The 15918-nt window shown below is 36.2% G+C and overlaps 1 protein-coding gene across 1 annotated transcript in view; it reads left to right on the forward strand.

The window, feature by feature from the left end:
• Window positions 1-15918, forward strand: part of LOC114031871 (peroxidasin-like protein) — a 475034-nt gene that overhangs the window by 392879 nt on the left and 66237 nt on the right. Inside the window, exons 15-16 of the mRNA XM_027847056.1 lie at window positions 5491-5599; window positions 10783-10940. Of these exons, the coding sequence (XP_027702857.1) occupies window positions 5491-5599; window positions 10783-10940 (267 nt within the window). The remainder of the gene's footprint in view (window positions 1-5490; window positions 5600-10782; window positions 10941-15918) is intronic.

Consider the following 15918-nt stretch of genomic DNA (forward strand, 5'->3'; position numbering starts at 1 on the left):
AGATAGATAGATAGATAGATAGATAGATAGATAGATAGATAGATAGAGGGCACAGGGTGAGTTGAAGATGAAGGGGTAATATCTGGAGAATAAAAATAAAGAGTGAGAGAGGATTATACTAGGAGAAGGAGAAAGGGAGAGGTAGAATGGGGTAAATTATCTCACATAAAACAGACAACAAAAGGCTTTTACAGTGGAGGGGAAGGAGGGAAAGGTGAGAGGGAATGAGTGAATATTATTCTCATCGGATTTGGCTTAAGGAGGGAATAACATACTCACTCAATTGGGTATGGAAATCTACCTTACCCTGTAGGAAAATGAGGGGAAAAGGGTAAGAGAGTGGGAGGGGGAAATCAGAAGTAAATACTTCTGAGGAGGGATAGGGTCAAAAGAGAGAATAGAATAAGCAGGGGGCAGAATAGGATGAAGGGAAATATAGTTACTTTTTCACAACATGACTATTATGGACGTGTCTTACATAACTACACATGTTTAACCTGTATCGAGTTGCTTACCTTCTCAATGAAGGTGGGTGGGGAGGGAGGAAGAGAGAAAAATTGGAACCCAATGTTTTAAAAACAAATGTTAAAAATTGTTTTCATATGCAACTGGGAAATAATATATACAGGCAATGGGGTATAGAAATCTATCCTGCCCTATAGGAAAATAGAAGGGGAAGGGGATAAAAGAAGGGGGGGAGATAGAAGGGAGGTCAGATTAAGGGAAGGGGTATTCAGAATGCACACTGTCTTGGGGTAGGGGGAGGGACGAGATGGGGAGAAAATTTGGAACTCAAAATCTTGTGGAAGTGAATGTTGAAAATTAAAAATAAATTAATAAAAAATAAAAAAAACAGGGAAAAAAAGATCATTTCCCAGTTATCATTAGTAATACTTAGAAATAAAGGCAAAAATTTAAGTGAAGTTATCTATCCCAGCCAACTAAATTGAGTTGTCCAAAGTTTGATTTCACTACCTTTTGGTCTTTCCAATTGAACTATCCAATTCAGTTAGATGTATATGATTTCATTATTTTAATCATTTTGAAGGTCAATCAGAACTTACAATATATCAGTCCTAGAAATTGTGGTCAACTAACCCCAGTATCAGCATGGCTAGGTGGGGTGGTGGAAAGAGCACCAGCCCTGGAGCCCTGGTCTGGAGGACAAGAGTTCAAATTTGGCCTCAGACCTTGATGCTTACTAGCTGTGTAATCCTAGGCAAATCACTTAACCTTGATTGCCTCAGGGAGGGGAAAAAACTTACCAAGTATCCAGCTGACAAAGTCAAACCAGCCACAGATTTTCTTCTTATTTCTCTACAAAACTCCTACACATTTTTCTTTATGAGCCACCTTATATTTTTTCCTGATTTTTTTTTTTCGGCGAAGCAGTGGAGTGAAGTGACTTGCCCAGGGTCACACAACTAGTAAGTGTCAAGTGTCTGAGGTCAGATTTGAACTCAGGTGTTCCTGAATCCAGGGCTGGTGCTCTATTCACTGTGCCACCTAGTTGCCCCTTCCTTATTCTATTTTAATTGCCTTTTTTATAAGATAAAGTAATTGAGTTTAAATATATACATTTGAACATATAAGCATATAGATTAAAAAATATATGTGTTTCACCCAGTGGTGTCATATTTTTTCCGATATTGTTTAATGGTGAAGTATGCATCAGCCTGGCTTTTATAGTTCTTCAGATTTTTTTATAACATCCTGGAGGGCAGATTTCATTTAGATTCCCATTCATTGTCTTGTTTTTTTTTTCTAAATTCCTATTGAAAATATGAAGGAATAACATGCCCCTGTTATTTAATGCTACAACTTTCTAAACTATTCCATATCCTCTGATGACCATTAATTCTAAGATCAGCTTTTGAAAATATATTCACTTCTGCATATGAGTGCAGCTAGGTCCTGATTAGTGTGGATAATGAATCCCCAAAAGTGGGAATATGTTTTTGAATTCACACTATTTGAAGTTATACTTTTGTAAAATATGGTGTTGGCTCTAAACTGATGGAAATCATAGGGCAAATTTGAATAACATATTTACTTCAGGAGATTTATTATTCACACTAATCAGAACCTAGCCAAATGCTGTGATATAGCTATTTTCTTGCCTGATGTGCTTCTTCTTTTAAAAATCAGTTATTATCTCAAACTATGGACATTGAGAGTTATGAGAAAGGCAGATATTAGAAAGATCATTGCATTTGGAGTCCAGAAACTTGGTTTGGAGTTTGGGTTCTCTTACTTAGTAACTGGGTGAGCTTGTCAAAGTTAGTTTGTCACTTTGAGCTTAAATTTCTTCATCTGTATAACGGAGATATGAAGGATTCGACTCTAAAAGCTATACAAAAGTAAATCATGATTATTGCAGCTGACTTCATTATTTAGAAATAATCTTTTTATCCCCTTTTCCTTTGGTTATTTTACATGATCATTGTAGTTAGATTTTTTTTTCCCATAACCTTCATCTTCAGAGGATGGATGAGTTTCACTCTTCACTATATTGATGAGGTTCACACTGAAGAGTCTCCAGAGAACTGAACTGGAAATTGTAGCTTTACTTTTGCCCAAATAGCCAGTCTGTCAATAAATATTTATTAAGTGTCTTACTATGTGCCAGGCACTGAGGTAAATATTGGGTATAAAAAGATAGGTAAAAGACAACCCCTGTTCTCAAGGAGTTCACAATCTAGTGGTATAAGACAACCTGTCAAAAACAAAGCTGAAAAGGTGGGGAGGTAAAGTGGAGTGAGGGTGTGATGAAATTCAAAGGAGTGCAGGGTGAGGGATGAAGAGGTGGCTATATACTCTCCACTCTCTCCAAACAGAGGGAGGTAGGGCCCCAGGGGAAGGAAGTGCTGAGGAGGTAATGGCTCTTTCAATTTATAACTGACACTCAATTAATCAACATAGAAATGAAGTACATACACTTTGCAGGGTACTATGCTAGGCCTTATGGGAGATGTCAAATATAGAAAAGATATGGTCCCTGCACTCAAGTATCTTGTCAGAAACTGACTACCTCATTCTTTTTGAAAACTAATGTAAACAGAAAAAAAAAATATGAGATTTTGTTTTAAAGCCCAAATCTGATTTGAGGGCTCAAGTCCTCAATAAATCTGTGTTGCAACAATAAATTTTGTCACATCAATAAATTTCTGTAGGAATTAGTCTTTATTTCACTATTATCTTTAACAACTTTCCTGATGCCATATGTAAATGATGACTTAAGAGAAAAGAATTTGATGTTTCTGACTTTTTGATGCATTGATGGATATAAGAATGGATATATAGATTTCACCATGTAACTGCACCCTTCAGTGATATAAACCACCGTCCCACTGCACCTTATCCCTTGAATAATTCTTATCCATGTTTTCACATAGATCCTCCACAGATGCTCTGTTTAAGGTGCTAGAAAACTTCCTCTCAGAAATAATACATCTTTCTTACTGTCTATATCAGATGTCTCATTCTCAGTACACTGCTAACTCATATCCTTTTCCTTTGTCCTTATTTTCAAGTTTCATCCCTGATTAGATTCTTTATTCTATCTCTTACTTGCAGGTCACCTTTGGTAGCTGGCAGTCAAGAATCATTTATTAAGTACCTGCTGTGTACCAGGCACTGTGCTAAGAGCTGGCTATACAAGTACAAATAAAAGAAAGAATCCCTGGCTTCAAGGAGCTTACAGTGTATAGCATGATACAATGTTTTTGGACCCATCATTGGATGAGAGATTTAGAGTTGTTAGAGAGCTTAGAGATCATCTACTCTAAGGGTCAACACGCTATGGCCCAAGCACCAAATTCTATAGTCCCAGGCTAAGAATATTTTTTGCATTTTAAAACAAAGTTTTATTGTATGTTTCTCAAATATTTTAAAATAAAATTTTATTGTATTTAAAAATGTAAAAAAAAATTCTTACCTCACAGTTTGCTTATTCCTGATCTAGTTCAAACCCTTCATTTCACAGATGGGGAAACAGGCCTGGAGAGAGTAAAGTAGTTTGCCTAAGATCATAAGGGCAATATGTAACAATGCCAGAATTTGAATCCAGGCCCTCAGATTTTATTTTATTTTATTTCTGGGTAATTAATAATCAATTTATTAATTGGGCTAGCCTGTAATCAATACATTGATGGTCAGTAACTTTTCTTGGTAACCAAAGACCCCAAGAAAGATCCTGAAATTCCTTAAATCCCTTTGGAAAGGGAACTTCCCTGAAAAGTGAAAATTAACCCTGATTGGTGGACATTTAATGAGGACGTGGGCTAAAAGTCTTCCTCAGCAGTCTCAAGGCATCTGGGCAGAGGAAGCCATTTCTAAGGTCCCTCAGATTTTAGATCCGGTGTTCTATCTACAAGTTCATTGAATATTTCCCAATGTATTCTTAATGTATTCCCAATATTCTCAATGCATTCCAAATCCTCCCTTAAACTTGCACTACTACATGGGATGTTTTGATCATAGTCTTCAGAACTATAAACTTTCCTACCTAACCCTTAACTGGTACAGGGCCCAGATGTTGATGCTGTATTCTGAGGGCTGTGTCTGTAGTCTTGGAGTCTCCACAGTTGTGCCAGGTATGAAAATCACAGTCCTCTTCCATTTTTGGAAATTCCTGTTGGAATACAGTATGTAGAATCTTCTTTCCTTGAAATATCTATTTTTGAGTGACTGTCTAGGCTAGAGTCCCAAAGGTCACTCCTTGCTCCTTAGGGCATCGATTTTTACTGGCTACAAAGACCCAGTCTAGACTCTGGCTTTCAGATTCCTATTACTCATTCTTCAGACCATTCAAAATTCCCAAGGTCAGAGACTCTGCTTACTTCATCTAGAATTGGGGGAGGGTGAAGTTTAAGGACTAAATCCTTTCTCTCAAGATCCATGGAGCCTCTGAGGACAAAAGGCCAAAAGGCGTTTCCCCTTAACTAGAAGAGGAGGTCACTTATACTGAGAAGCCTTACTGAATAGTGATGGTTTTAGTTACATAGCCAATCAGAAAAGATTCCTCCTAACCACAGGGTTAGCCATCAGGAACCTATGTTTACATTTGCTCTACCATGTCCCAAAATCACATATCAACACGATTCTCCCAGAAGCAAGCTCCTTCACCTCTCTATGTGGATAGGCATCATCTCAGGTGTGCTTCACATGAACCAGACCCCAACAGCACAGCAATTCCGCATCCTTACACATCTGGGTTCTCTGAACCATTATTATAAAATGAAATAGTCCATATGCCTTTACCAGTTTTTGGAATACTTTAATTCTCTGAACTAAACTGATAGTTTCCATTGGGAGTTTTGTTGGGGAATATTGCTCTTTCTGTACAATAGAAAATATCACCTGGAGGTTTTATAGTATTTTCATTTTGTTAGAAGTTGTCCCTTCTAAAATATAAAAGGTGTTAAATGCCACTTATATCATGTAATTCCTAACTTTATTTTTTTTTAAATCATGGGATTGTTGTTACAGCAATACAGGGTAGACAAGCTGGCGATAACTTTGTTGAATCATCTATTCTTGATGCCATCCAGAGGGTTGACAGTGCAATTAACTCCACAAGAAGAAATCTATTTTCACAGTAAGGATTTATTTTATTTTGTTTATGAAAATTGTTTTCATTTTAGTTCTGTTTAGCTATTGCAAGCTTCATAAATCACAACCAGGGATACTCTTATGAGATTGTCAAAATATGTTTTTTTTAAACTTGGCAAGCTAGGCCATCGTCTGGGAAAAGCAGTCACTGTCAGTTCAGGTAGTGAAAGAAAATTTAAGTTGCTCCCTGCATTACTGGCCAGTGCTCATTCCCAAAGCAGTTTCTACGAATCAGAACACCCTCTGTAGAGGTAAGAAGAATGATAGATACCTATGCAATAGGCTTTTTGATGTTTGCAGCCATTAGCCAAACTTTTTTCTATTATCAGTTATTTTAGGGGTTAGTATGCATAGAACCCAACTGTATTATTAAACTGATAATACTGAAGTATAAAAGATTTTCTCCTTAAGCTATTACTTTTCTCCTTCCCATGCCCATTGTCCTACTATTTTAGAATAAATAAGGAACTTTTACAGTTATCTTTTGTGAATAAAAGAAAAAAAAACACCGTAATAAAAATAATTCCAGATCAAGATGATTAGTATTATAGAATAGATTCTGAGTGCTTTGTCTCAAAGCTATATTCTTTACCAACCAAACATTTTCTTTAAATATTTTTGATTATAGTGGGCAGGTAGGTGGCACAGTAGATAGAGCTCCGGCCTTGGAGTCAGGAGGACCTGAGTCCAAATCTGGTCTCAGACACATGACACTTGCTAGCTGTGTGACCTTGGGCAAGTCACTTAACCCCAATTGCCTCACCAAAAAGCAAAAAATATTTTTTTTTGTTATGAAACAGGATACCGACAATAAATTCATAAGAATAGTTACTTATTTCAGTTTGAGCCAATAATACTGATTTTTTTAATGGTCACTTTCTTTTTTTAATTTATTTTGATTTATCAACAATCACTTTCATAAGCTTTTGAGTTTTAAATTTTTCTCCCCCTCCCTCTCCGCCTCCCTCCCCAAGAAGGCATGCAATCTGATATAGGCTATACATATATATTCCTATTAAATATATTTTCACATTAGTGACGTTGTAAGTAAGAATTAGAACCAATAGGAGGCACCACCAGAACGAAGGAACGAAACACAATGGAAGAAAATAATAGCAAATAGTATGCTTCGATCTACATTCAAACTCCATAGTTGTTTCTTTGGATGTGGATAGCATTTTCCATCATGAGGCCTTTGGAGGTGTCTTAGATCCTTGCTTAGATCTTAGATCCTAAGTGGCATAGTGAATAGAGTGTCAGGCCTAGAGTCAGAAATGGCATGAGCTGGAAATATTGAACATCTTAGATCCTTGAGAAGGGCTATCAATATTAGTCATCACACAGTGTGCCTGTTATTGTGTACAATGTTCTCCTGGTTTTGCTCACTTCACTCAGCATCACTCCATACAAGTCTTTCCAGGTTTTTCTGAAATCTGCCTGCTCATCATTTCTTATAGCACAATAGTATTCCATTGCATTCATATACCACAACTTGTTCAGCCATTCCCCAATTGATGGGCATCCTTTCAATTTCCAATTCTTTGCCACCATAAAACATAGAGCCCTAGAAGTGCTATTGCTGGGTCAAAGAGTATGCACATTTTTATAGCCCTTTGGACATAGTTCCAAATTGCTCTCCAGAATGATTGGATCATTTCACAACTCCACCAACAATGCATTAGTGTTCCAATTTTCCCACATCTTCTCCAACACTTGTTATTTTCCTGTTTTGTCATATTAGCCAATCCGATAGATGTGATGTGGTACCTCAGAGTTGTTTTGATTTGTATTTCTCTAATCAATAGTGATTTAGAGCATTTTTTCATATGACTATAGATGGCTTTAATTTCTTCATCTGACAACTGCCTATTCATATACTTTGACTAATGCTCACTTTCTAACAAGGACCAACATATCCTTTTTTAATATAACCTATAAGGCACAGAGTATTTTTTGCATTAAAAAAACAGGGTGAAGAAAAAGAAAGTAGCTTCTCTCAGTCTCTATGGTGAACTTAGTGATGATGTCTGACCTCAAAAAAGGAATGTATATTTTGTTTAAAAACAGCTTCCACATTTCTATTTGGAAATATCAAAATATTGTATTTTGTGTTAATTTCTAAATCCACTTTCTTTTGAAATAGATCAAGTGTCTTCTTGAATAACCTCCTCTGATCACCTAAGCTTTAAATGTCACCCTCCATGGAACTTAGCATTTTATTTGTGACTTTTCATGTACTTATCTCATTCAGTTTTATATCACTGTCTTATAATGTGTATGTGTGTGTGTGTGTGTGTGTGTATGTGTATGTGTGCACGCGTGCCTTTGTGCCTTATCTCCACAGCTATATTATGGGCTCCTTGAAGATATGTCTTTAACATTTTGCACAATGCTTTGAACATAGGAAAATCACGAAGTTTCAAAGTTGGAAGGCACCTCAGAGGTCACCTAAACCAACCCATGTTTCATAAAGAATAAATCTTTGTTGTTGTTTAGTAGTTTCAGTTGTGTCTGACTCTTTGTGACCCCATTTGGGGTTTTCTTGGCAGAGATACTAGAGTGGCTTGCCATTTCTTCTCCAACTCATTTTACAGATGGGAAAACTGAGGCAAATGGGGTTAAGCGACTTGCCCAGGGTCATACAGCTACTAAGTGTCTAAGGCTAGATTTGAACTCATGAAGATGAGTCTTCCTGACTCCAGGCCTCATACTCTATTCACTATGCCACCTAGCTGCCCTAAGAGTGTATCTACAGTAGCAATTAAACTTCTTCAATCAGATAACTGTGAGAAAACTTCAAGTAAGGTTGCAATTAATGGATTTTTGAGGAAGTTATCAAATGGAATTTCCTAGGGTTCTGTCTTTGATCCTGTACTATTCAGCATTTTTATTGATAATTTAAGTAGAATAATATATAACATGCTTCTGAAATGTGAAGATGAAACGAAATTGGATGAGATAAATATGCCAATTAAAAGAATCAGGATCCAAATGAATCTTGATAGGTCAAAATGATGGATCAAATGGAAGGATGTTGATAACCTGGAGAGCATTGGAAAGAGTACAAACAAGATGGCAAGGGGCCTCAGAATCACACTACATGAGAACCATTTAAAGGAGCTGGAAATATTGAATGTAGAGGAAAAAAGTCTTAGGGAGAAGGGGCCAAGATAATTATTCACCAATATTTGAAGGGCTATCATGTGGAAGCATGATCCCATTTGTTCTGTTTCCTCTTAGACAAAAGAATCAGGGGTTTTGGTTGAAATTGCAAGTAGTTTTAGGACAGGTATAAGGGAAAACTCAATAACAGCTAAAGTTATCCCAAACTGGGATGGTCAGGCTTGGGAGTGTTACCTGGTCCTATCTTACTAGAAGTCTTTAGTAAGGACTGGATGATAACGTATTGAGGACATTGTAGAGAGCGTTGATTAGGGTCATCTCTACTGGCTCTTCCAATTCCAAGACTCTGATATTTTGTTGAAGAACCTCATTGCCTTCTGAACACGTTCTCCTTGCTCTCTAAACAGATATTAAGTGCGGGAAAGTTTTACCCTACATCAAATTGAAATATACCCTTCTGAAGCTTCCTTCCAATGACCCCTACTTCTACCCTCTAGATCTAACTTTCCTCATCTTGGAGTTCTCTATTCTAATTAAATCACAGGTCCAGTCCTTCATTATACCTTTCCTTCTACTAATTCAGCATAAAATTGCTTTTACTTGCCTATGTGTTTTAATGAGATATATGGATTTATGTTTGTATACATAGACATATATACATATCTTGATTATACTCCTTGCAATGGGCTCTAGCTTGTCAATATCATTTGATCCATTATTCTGGCCTGTCAAAATTTGTTTGGATCCCAGTTCTTTTAATTAGTATCTTTATCCTATCCATATGTCATCTTCACATTTCATAAGAATGCTACATATTCCTTTATCTAGGATATCAAAAATTCCCACCTACTTTTCCAGTCTTTTTACATGTTACTCCCTAACACATACTCTTTGACTCAATGACACTGACCCATTGGCTGTTTCACAAACAAGACACTCCATCTTTCAGCTTTAGGAATTCTCTCTGACTGTCCCCACGCCTGGAACACTTTCTTCTCTGTTCCAACTGCTGAACTTTCTAGCTTCCTTTAAGTCTCAACCAAAATCCCACCTTCTATAGGAAGCCTTTCTGAATTTCTTAATTCCAGTGGTTTCTCTATGTTAATTACTTCCTATTTATCTTGTATATAGTTTACTTTGTATATATTTATTTGCATATTGTCTCCCTCATTGGATTTTAAGTTCCTTGAGAGCAAAAACTGTTTTCTGCCTCTTTTTGTATCCCTTGCACTTGGCATAGTAGCTGGCACATAGTAAATGCTTAATAAATATTTATTTATTGAGTGAATATTACAGGACTAAGGACAGGTCTCTAGTACACTCCATATATGGATAGTGATTTGGATATGTATATTCCATGTACATTTATCTATATGTACAAATACATATGCATATGTATACAAATATATGTACATACCTGTACAATATATATATATATATCATTTACATGAACTTATTAAACCATCTAGTCAAGGGTTAATGGGCTTTGAGTTTTATCAGTAGAAGGAGTGCATATAGGCTTTCTGCGCTGAATTGGATTTCAATGAAACTTTCCATTTTTTTCTAAAAACAAATGTTTCTTATCAAACAGAAAATTTCCAGAACTTTTCATTTTAAGTAACTTCCAATAGATATTCATGTATATATTCAAGAGATAATTCATATATAATAACAATAATAGATATTCAATGACTATTTTAAATGAGTCTTCCAAGATTGTCTTTCTGAAGGTACATTCAATACTCCCTTATTAATTGTATAGTATTAACTAAGAGGAAGAAATATGGATTATCACTCCATTAGAAATGATATCCATTACTTTATATTTTGCACAATGCATTGGATTTTTTAGGAAACTGTTTACTAGATCCTTATAAATATTTCCTCAAGCCAACGCATTGACTCTAAAATGTAAAAGGAAGCGTGCTCATTAAGTAAACTCATGGCTTGATGGATATTGATATGTTTTTGTTTAGATCTCTGAAGCATCATTCAGAGTATTTCTGCAATTTACTTCATAAATAGCAATGCTTTTGTCATCTGCAGAAGACCTCGAACTCCTAGTGACCTATTGGCTCAGTTCCGTTATCCCCGGGACCCCTTCACCGTTGAGACTGCAAGAGCAGGAGAGATTTTTGAGCAGACACTTCAGCTGATCCAGGAGAATGTGAAGCAAGGGCTCACTGTTGACTTAGAGGACCAAGGTTAGGATCGATAAGTGTTCAGTTTGAAATGTGTTACAGGCTGTTGTCCTAAACTAAAATGTCAATGAATTTTCCCACTTTAAAACACCAGCATGTTTTAGAAACTTTTTTAAACCAATCACTGAAGTGCAGGTGCTTATGGAGGTTAAGGGAGATGAAATGATAGAGTATTTAATTAAAAGAAGATGGTTCTTGTGGTTGCTAATATTAGCTAGATCCTGGCCATATGCTATATACATCTATAATAGGTTGCTCCATTCCTATTAAGAAGTACTTTATTCTCAGGTTGTTATTTCCCTTGTTCACTATTGTAATAATACAAATTGCTTACTGAGTCTTCAGACATCTCTGCCACCAAGACATGTACATTCCCTGTTTCCTTTCTTAACGGTTTTTCACAGCAATTATTTTTATAAAACATCAGAAGACTACGTTCTAAATGCTGTGTGAAGATGTCACTGAAGTTTCTCAGGCATTTTACCTTTTTTCTTTGAAAGAAAATAACCTGTTTGTGAAGGTACCCTTTTGTTATTATCAATAACACCCTGCTTTTGATATTGTTGTAACAGTAACTACCATGACCATTTTCCCCCACCTTCTTGAGTTACTTGCTTTGGGGAAATAAACTGGGAGGTAGACCACAACATCTGTTTCATGTGTTCCAGTGTGTGTACTTAAACCAAAAACAAAACAAAAGAAAACAAAACAAAACAGTCCCGCATCTCCCCAGCAGCAAAAGTGACTCCTCTGTTTTTGAATGGTTGTTTCCCTAAAATTTATTAAGTTAAAGTTCCTTTTTTAAGGAATGGTGGTTATGACAGCCTTCATTTAAGACCTCTTTAAGACTTTGTCCTAACATGGAGATGGCCCTGAATTCTTGAAGGCTATGCCAGCAGAGTGCATCCAGTTGGAAAAACTTTTAAGTACAAGCAGGCCTAGTGATAGATACTGTGTAGGTTGTCCTAAGTTTGGCAAAGCTCCTCTCCATAAAGTCAGCCAATCAGTGATGAATATGGCAAGTCATGAAACAATCTACTAAGATATGGAGGGGTTTTAGTGTGGATTGATGGAAGGAATATCCATCTTTATTGAATTGTGAACTTTTTAAAGACTTGAAGAAGCTTGGTTGCAGAGAAAATAAGAATCATGTGATTTAGAAATGGAATTGATTATGGCAATTTGGGAGCTCTGTGGGGAGGAGTGTACATAATGGCATCAGGGTGGATGGCAAGGTATCCCAAAATGCCTGGGATGTATGCATGGTTGTGAAGCCTGGTATAGTATAATTTTAAAATATGAAACAATCATCATGGAAAGTAATTTAAGTGTTTGAACATAGCATTCTGCATTATGACCAGCTTGAAATAAATTAAATATAAAAATCCCTGACTTCAAGTGCTATATAATTAGCAATCCCAATGTGGATAGAAATCCTCGAGACTTTGAGGCACATGAACAAAGGGACAGGAGTAATTGGGGTTTTGACATATATTATGAATATAATTTAATAAAGCATAATAATTATGTGAGGTTTCAATTTGTCCCTTGTCTTCATACTCCTTGTCTCCTTGTGGGAACAAACATGTCTTTAGTTTTCTTAAGTTGACCCTTAATCTTGACTCTATATCTGAGTCCTGATGATAATTATCAATCTCTTCATAAAAGGAGCCAGAGAAATTGAAGACTGAAAGGTGTCATGATCAATTTTTCTGTCTTGTCCTGTCCGGATTTCTTGATATCATACAGGCGCTCCCTAGATTCCAGTCACTCTGTACCTTGGTACACAGCCTTCTTGAGCTGCTGTGACAAACAACAATAACAACAATAATAATTAATAATCATTCTCTGGTGGCCTACCTTATTGGATGAACTTCTCTGAATTTAGCTAAGGTGGTCCTTGGATGACAGTCTTACAGTGTTACAGAAACTCAAAGGCTCTCCATCTTGACGAGACCTGCCAGAGGTTGTCATTTGCTGTGTATCTTTCAAAAACACAGGGCCATCTCAGCATCATGGTGGTACTTTGGAGTAGGACTTGTGTGAATATCTTGCCAGAAATCTTTATTCTAATCTCTGCTGACATTCATCCAATCAAGTAATCCTTATCATTTATTAAGCCACTGTTATATGCCAGGCATTGCGCTAAGCACTGGGGATACAAAGAAATGCAACAACATAGCTCCTGCTACCACGGAGCTCACAATCTAATAATGTGCAAACAGCAGGGAGGTGCACAATCAGGAAGAGATCTGGCCTTGGAGTCTGAGTTCAAAATCTACTTCAGATACTATCTCTGTGACACTGGGTAAGTCACATAACCTTTCTCAGCCTCAGTTTCCCCATCTGTAAAATAGGAATAATAATGGCATCTACCTCAAAGTTTTGTTGTAAGACTAAAACGAGAAAATGTATAGCATTTTTCACACCTTAAAACATCATATAAATGCCACCTATTATCATTATTGTTATCATTATTAATTTTTGTGAAAACAAGATATATTACAGTAAAAATTGAAGGTAGTCTCAAAAGGAAGGCACAAAGATTAAGCAAGACTGAGAATGGCTTCTTACTTTTTTAAAAATAGTTAACCCTATTTCTATTAGTTCTTAAGCTTGCTTATTATTATCCATTCTTTCCCTGATTATGATATCCCAACAACTCTGGAAAGGAGAAACCTTATAGTTTTGAATCTTAACCATTGGCAACTTGTTTACTTTTAGCACTCACTCCATTCCTCCCCCAAATATGGCATTAATTGGCTCTGGAGTACTACATTCAAAGTGCATATTTCCATCTTTGTTCACTGATTTGTTCACTGAATGTTCACTGATTCAGAAACAAAGTAAAATAGTTTCAGCTCCAGTCTCCAGGAGTGATCATGTAATAGAAACAACTTCAATCACAATGAAGACTCTCTTTACTCCAATATGAGAGGAGATGCAGTTATTAATCAATTACAGTGGAACACATGAAGCTTATTAGATTATCTTCCAACAGTAAAATACTAAAATAGCATTTAATTTTTTCTGATTTTTTTGTTGCATATGTAATTCATTATTGTGTCTCTGTAGTAGATCCTTAAGTTCTTTGGAGAGGACTAAAACATTTTGGAGTGTTTTGTGCTTATTTTTAAGGAATTTGAGAAGTAGATACCAATAGTTATATTCTGGATCAATAGACTATAAGAACATATAATCTGAATATATTATTTCCATTTCCCATGCCATATTAATGTCGTTAATAATGGTGATTCCATTCCCTATCTTTTGGGAAACTTTTCTACTATATTATACTGTCAAAGCCATCACCATCTTGACCATCACTCAGACCTGAAAAATCTTTGGCCACTTCTCATTGTCTCTAGGGAAGAAGTTTTCAAAGTGTGCTCCAGAAACAAGACTGTGACAAAGGGGTTAACAGGGAGAGGCCATGTCTTTGAAGTCAAAATTATTTTCATAATAATACTAAGAACTTTTCATTTTTAATATTGTAAATATCAATTGATGTAATCCTCATAAACAAAAGCTCTTTGGGGAGTCTTCAATAATTTTTAAGAGTGTAAAGGGACCAAGAAGTTTGAGAACCATTGCATTAGGGTAAAATGCAAATTGGTCAACCAGGCATTCAAAGATTTCCACAACCTGGTTCCAACAAATCTTACAAGACATTTCATATTACTGTTCCCCGCCCTCCTTATTGCAGCCTCTGTTATATCAAAATGACCTAATTGGCATCCTACTTTCCATCTCTGTGCCTTTGCATAGGTTACTCATCATACCCAAAATACATTTCCTCCCCATCTTTATACATTAGAATCTCTAGCCTTCTTCAAGGCTCAGCTCACATAACATCTCCTAAGCATAGCATTCCTGATATTCCCACTTGTTCCTGCTCTTCCTTCCTGAAATTACCTTATCATTACTTCTTAGTTCATAAGTTTTAGCAGCCAATAGAACATCAGCTCTGTGAAAACAGGATCTATTTTGTTTCTATCTTTTTATACCTAGACACTAACCCTGAGCCTTGCACAGAGTGTAGAACAGTAAATATTTGTTGAATTGAATTTGAACCCAACCTTTTCCTTTTAATGATGAATTCTATTGTCAGTGAATATGAATTCGTGCACATCTATTATATATAAACTATATATAAACGATCCTATAAACTATCCCAATCTTCCTTCTCCTTGGCTCAATGAAATGTATCCATGGATACCAGGAGAGCTTGACTGCATTGTCAGAGTCCTTGTTTGGAAGAAACATCTGGGGCTAGTCTCATTGTCTCAGTTTTATAGACTCAGAGAACTTAAATGATTTGTCTATCATCACAGAGCTAATAAATGTGGAAACCTGTATTCATACCTGTCTCTGCACTCATTAGAGCCAGCTGGGTGGGTCAGTAGATAGAGCACTGGACCTGGAGTCAGGAAGACCTGACTTCAAATTCAGCCTCAGGCACATCTTAGCTGTGTGACCTGGGCAAGTCACTTAACCTCTGTTTGTTTCAGTTTCCTCAACTGAAAAATGGGGATAATAATAGCACTTACCTCCCAGAGTTATTGTGAGGAGCAAATGAGCTAATATTTATAAAGTTTTTAACATAGTGCCTGGTGCATAGTAATAATAATAACAGCTAATAAACTAGTAAATGCATGTTCTACCACTTCCTCACTGAACTCTTTCCACTATATCATACTTCCTCATGTGTGCACGTATGTTTATATACACATACATAATATATTTGTGTGTATATATGCACAAACATATGTATACACACATATAATATTTGCCTGTATCTTTCTAGCATGACTACATGTACTTTACATGTATCCAAAAATAATTACATATACTTTATACGTATTCTAAAATTTCCTTGGATATAAAATCCTTGTGGCTACAATTTGCCCTCAGAAGACTGTAATCCACTTTACTCACTTGAGTTCAGCCTCACCATCCCCTCAGAAAAGTTATATAGCTT

This window comes from Vombatus ursinus, unplaced genomic scaffold (assembly GCF_900497805.2).
Source record: "Vombatus ursinus unplaced genomic scaffold, bare-nosed wombat genome assembly UNPS02015255.1, whole genome shotgun sequence".
Classification (NCBI taxonomy): Eukaryota; Metazoa; Chordata; class Mammalia; order Diprotodontia; family Vombatidae; genus Vombatus; species Vombatus ursinus.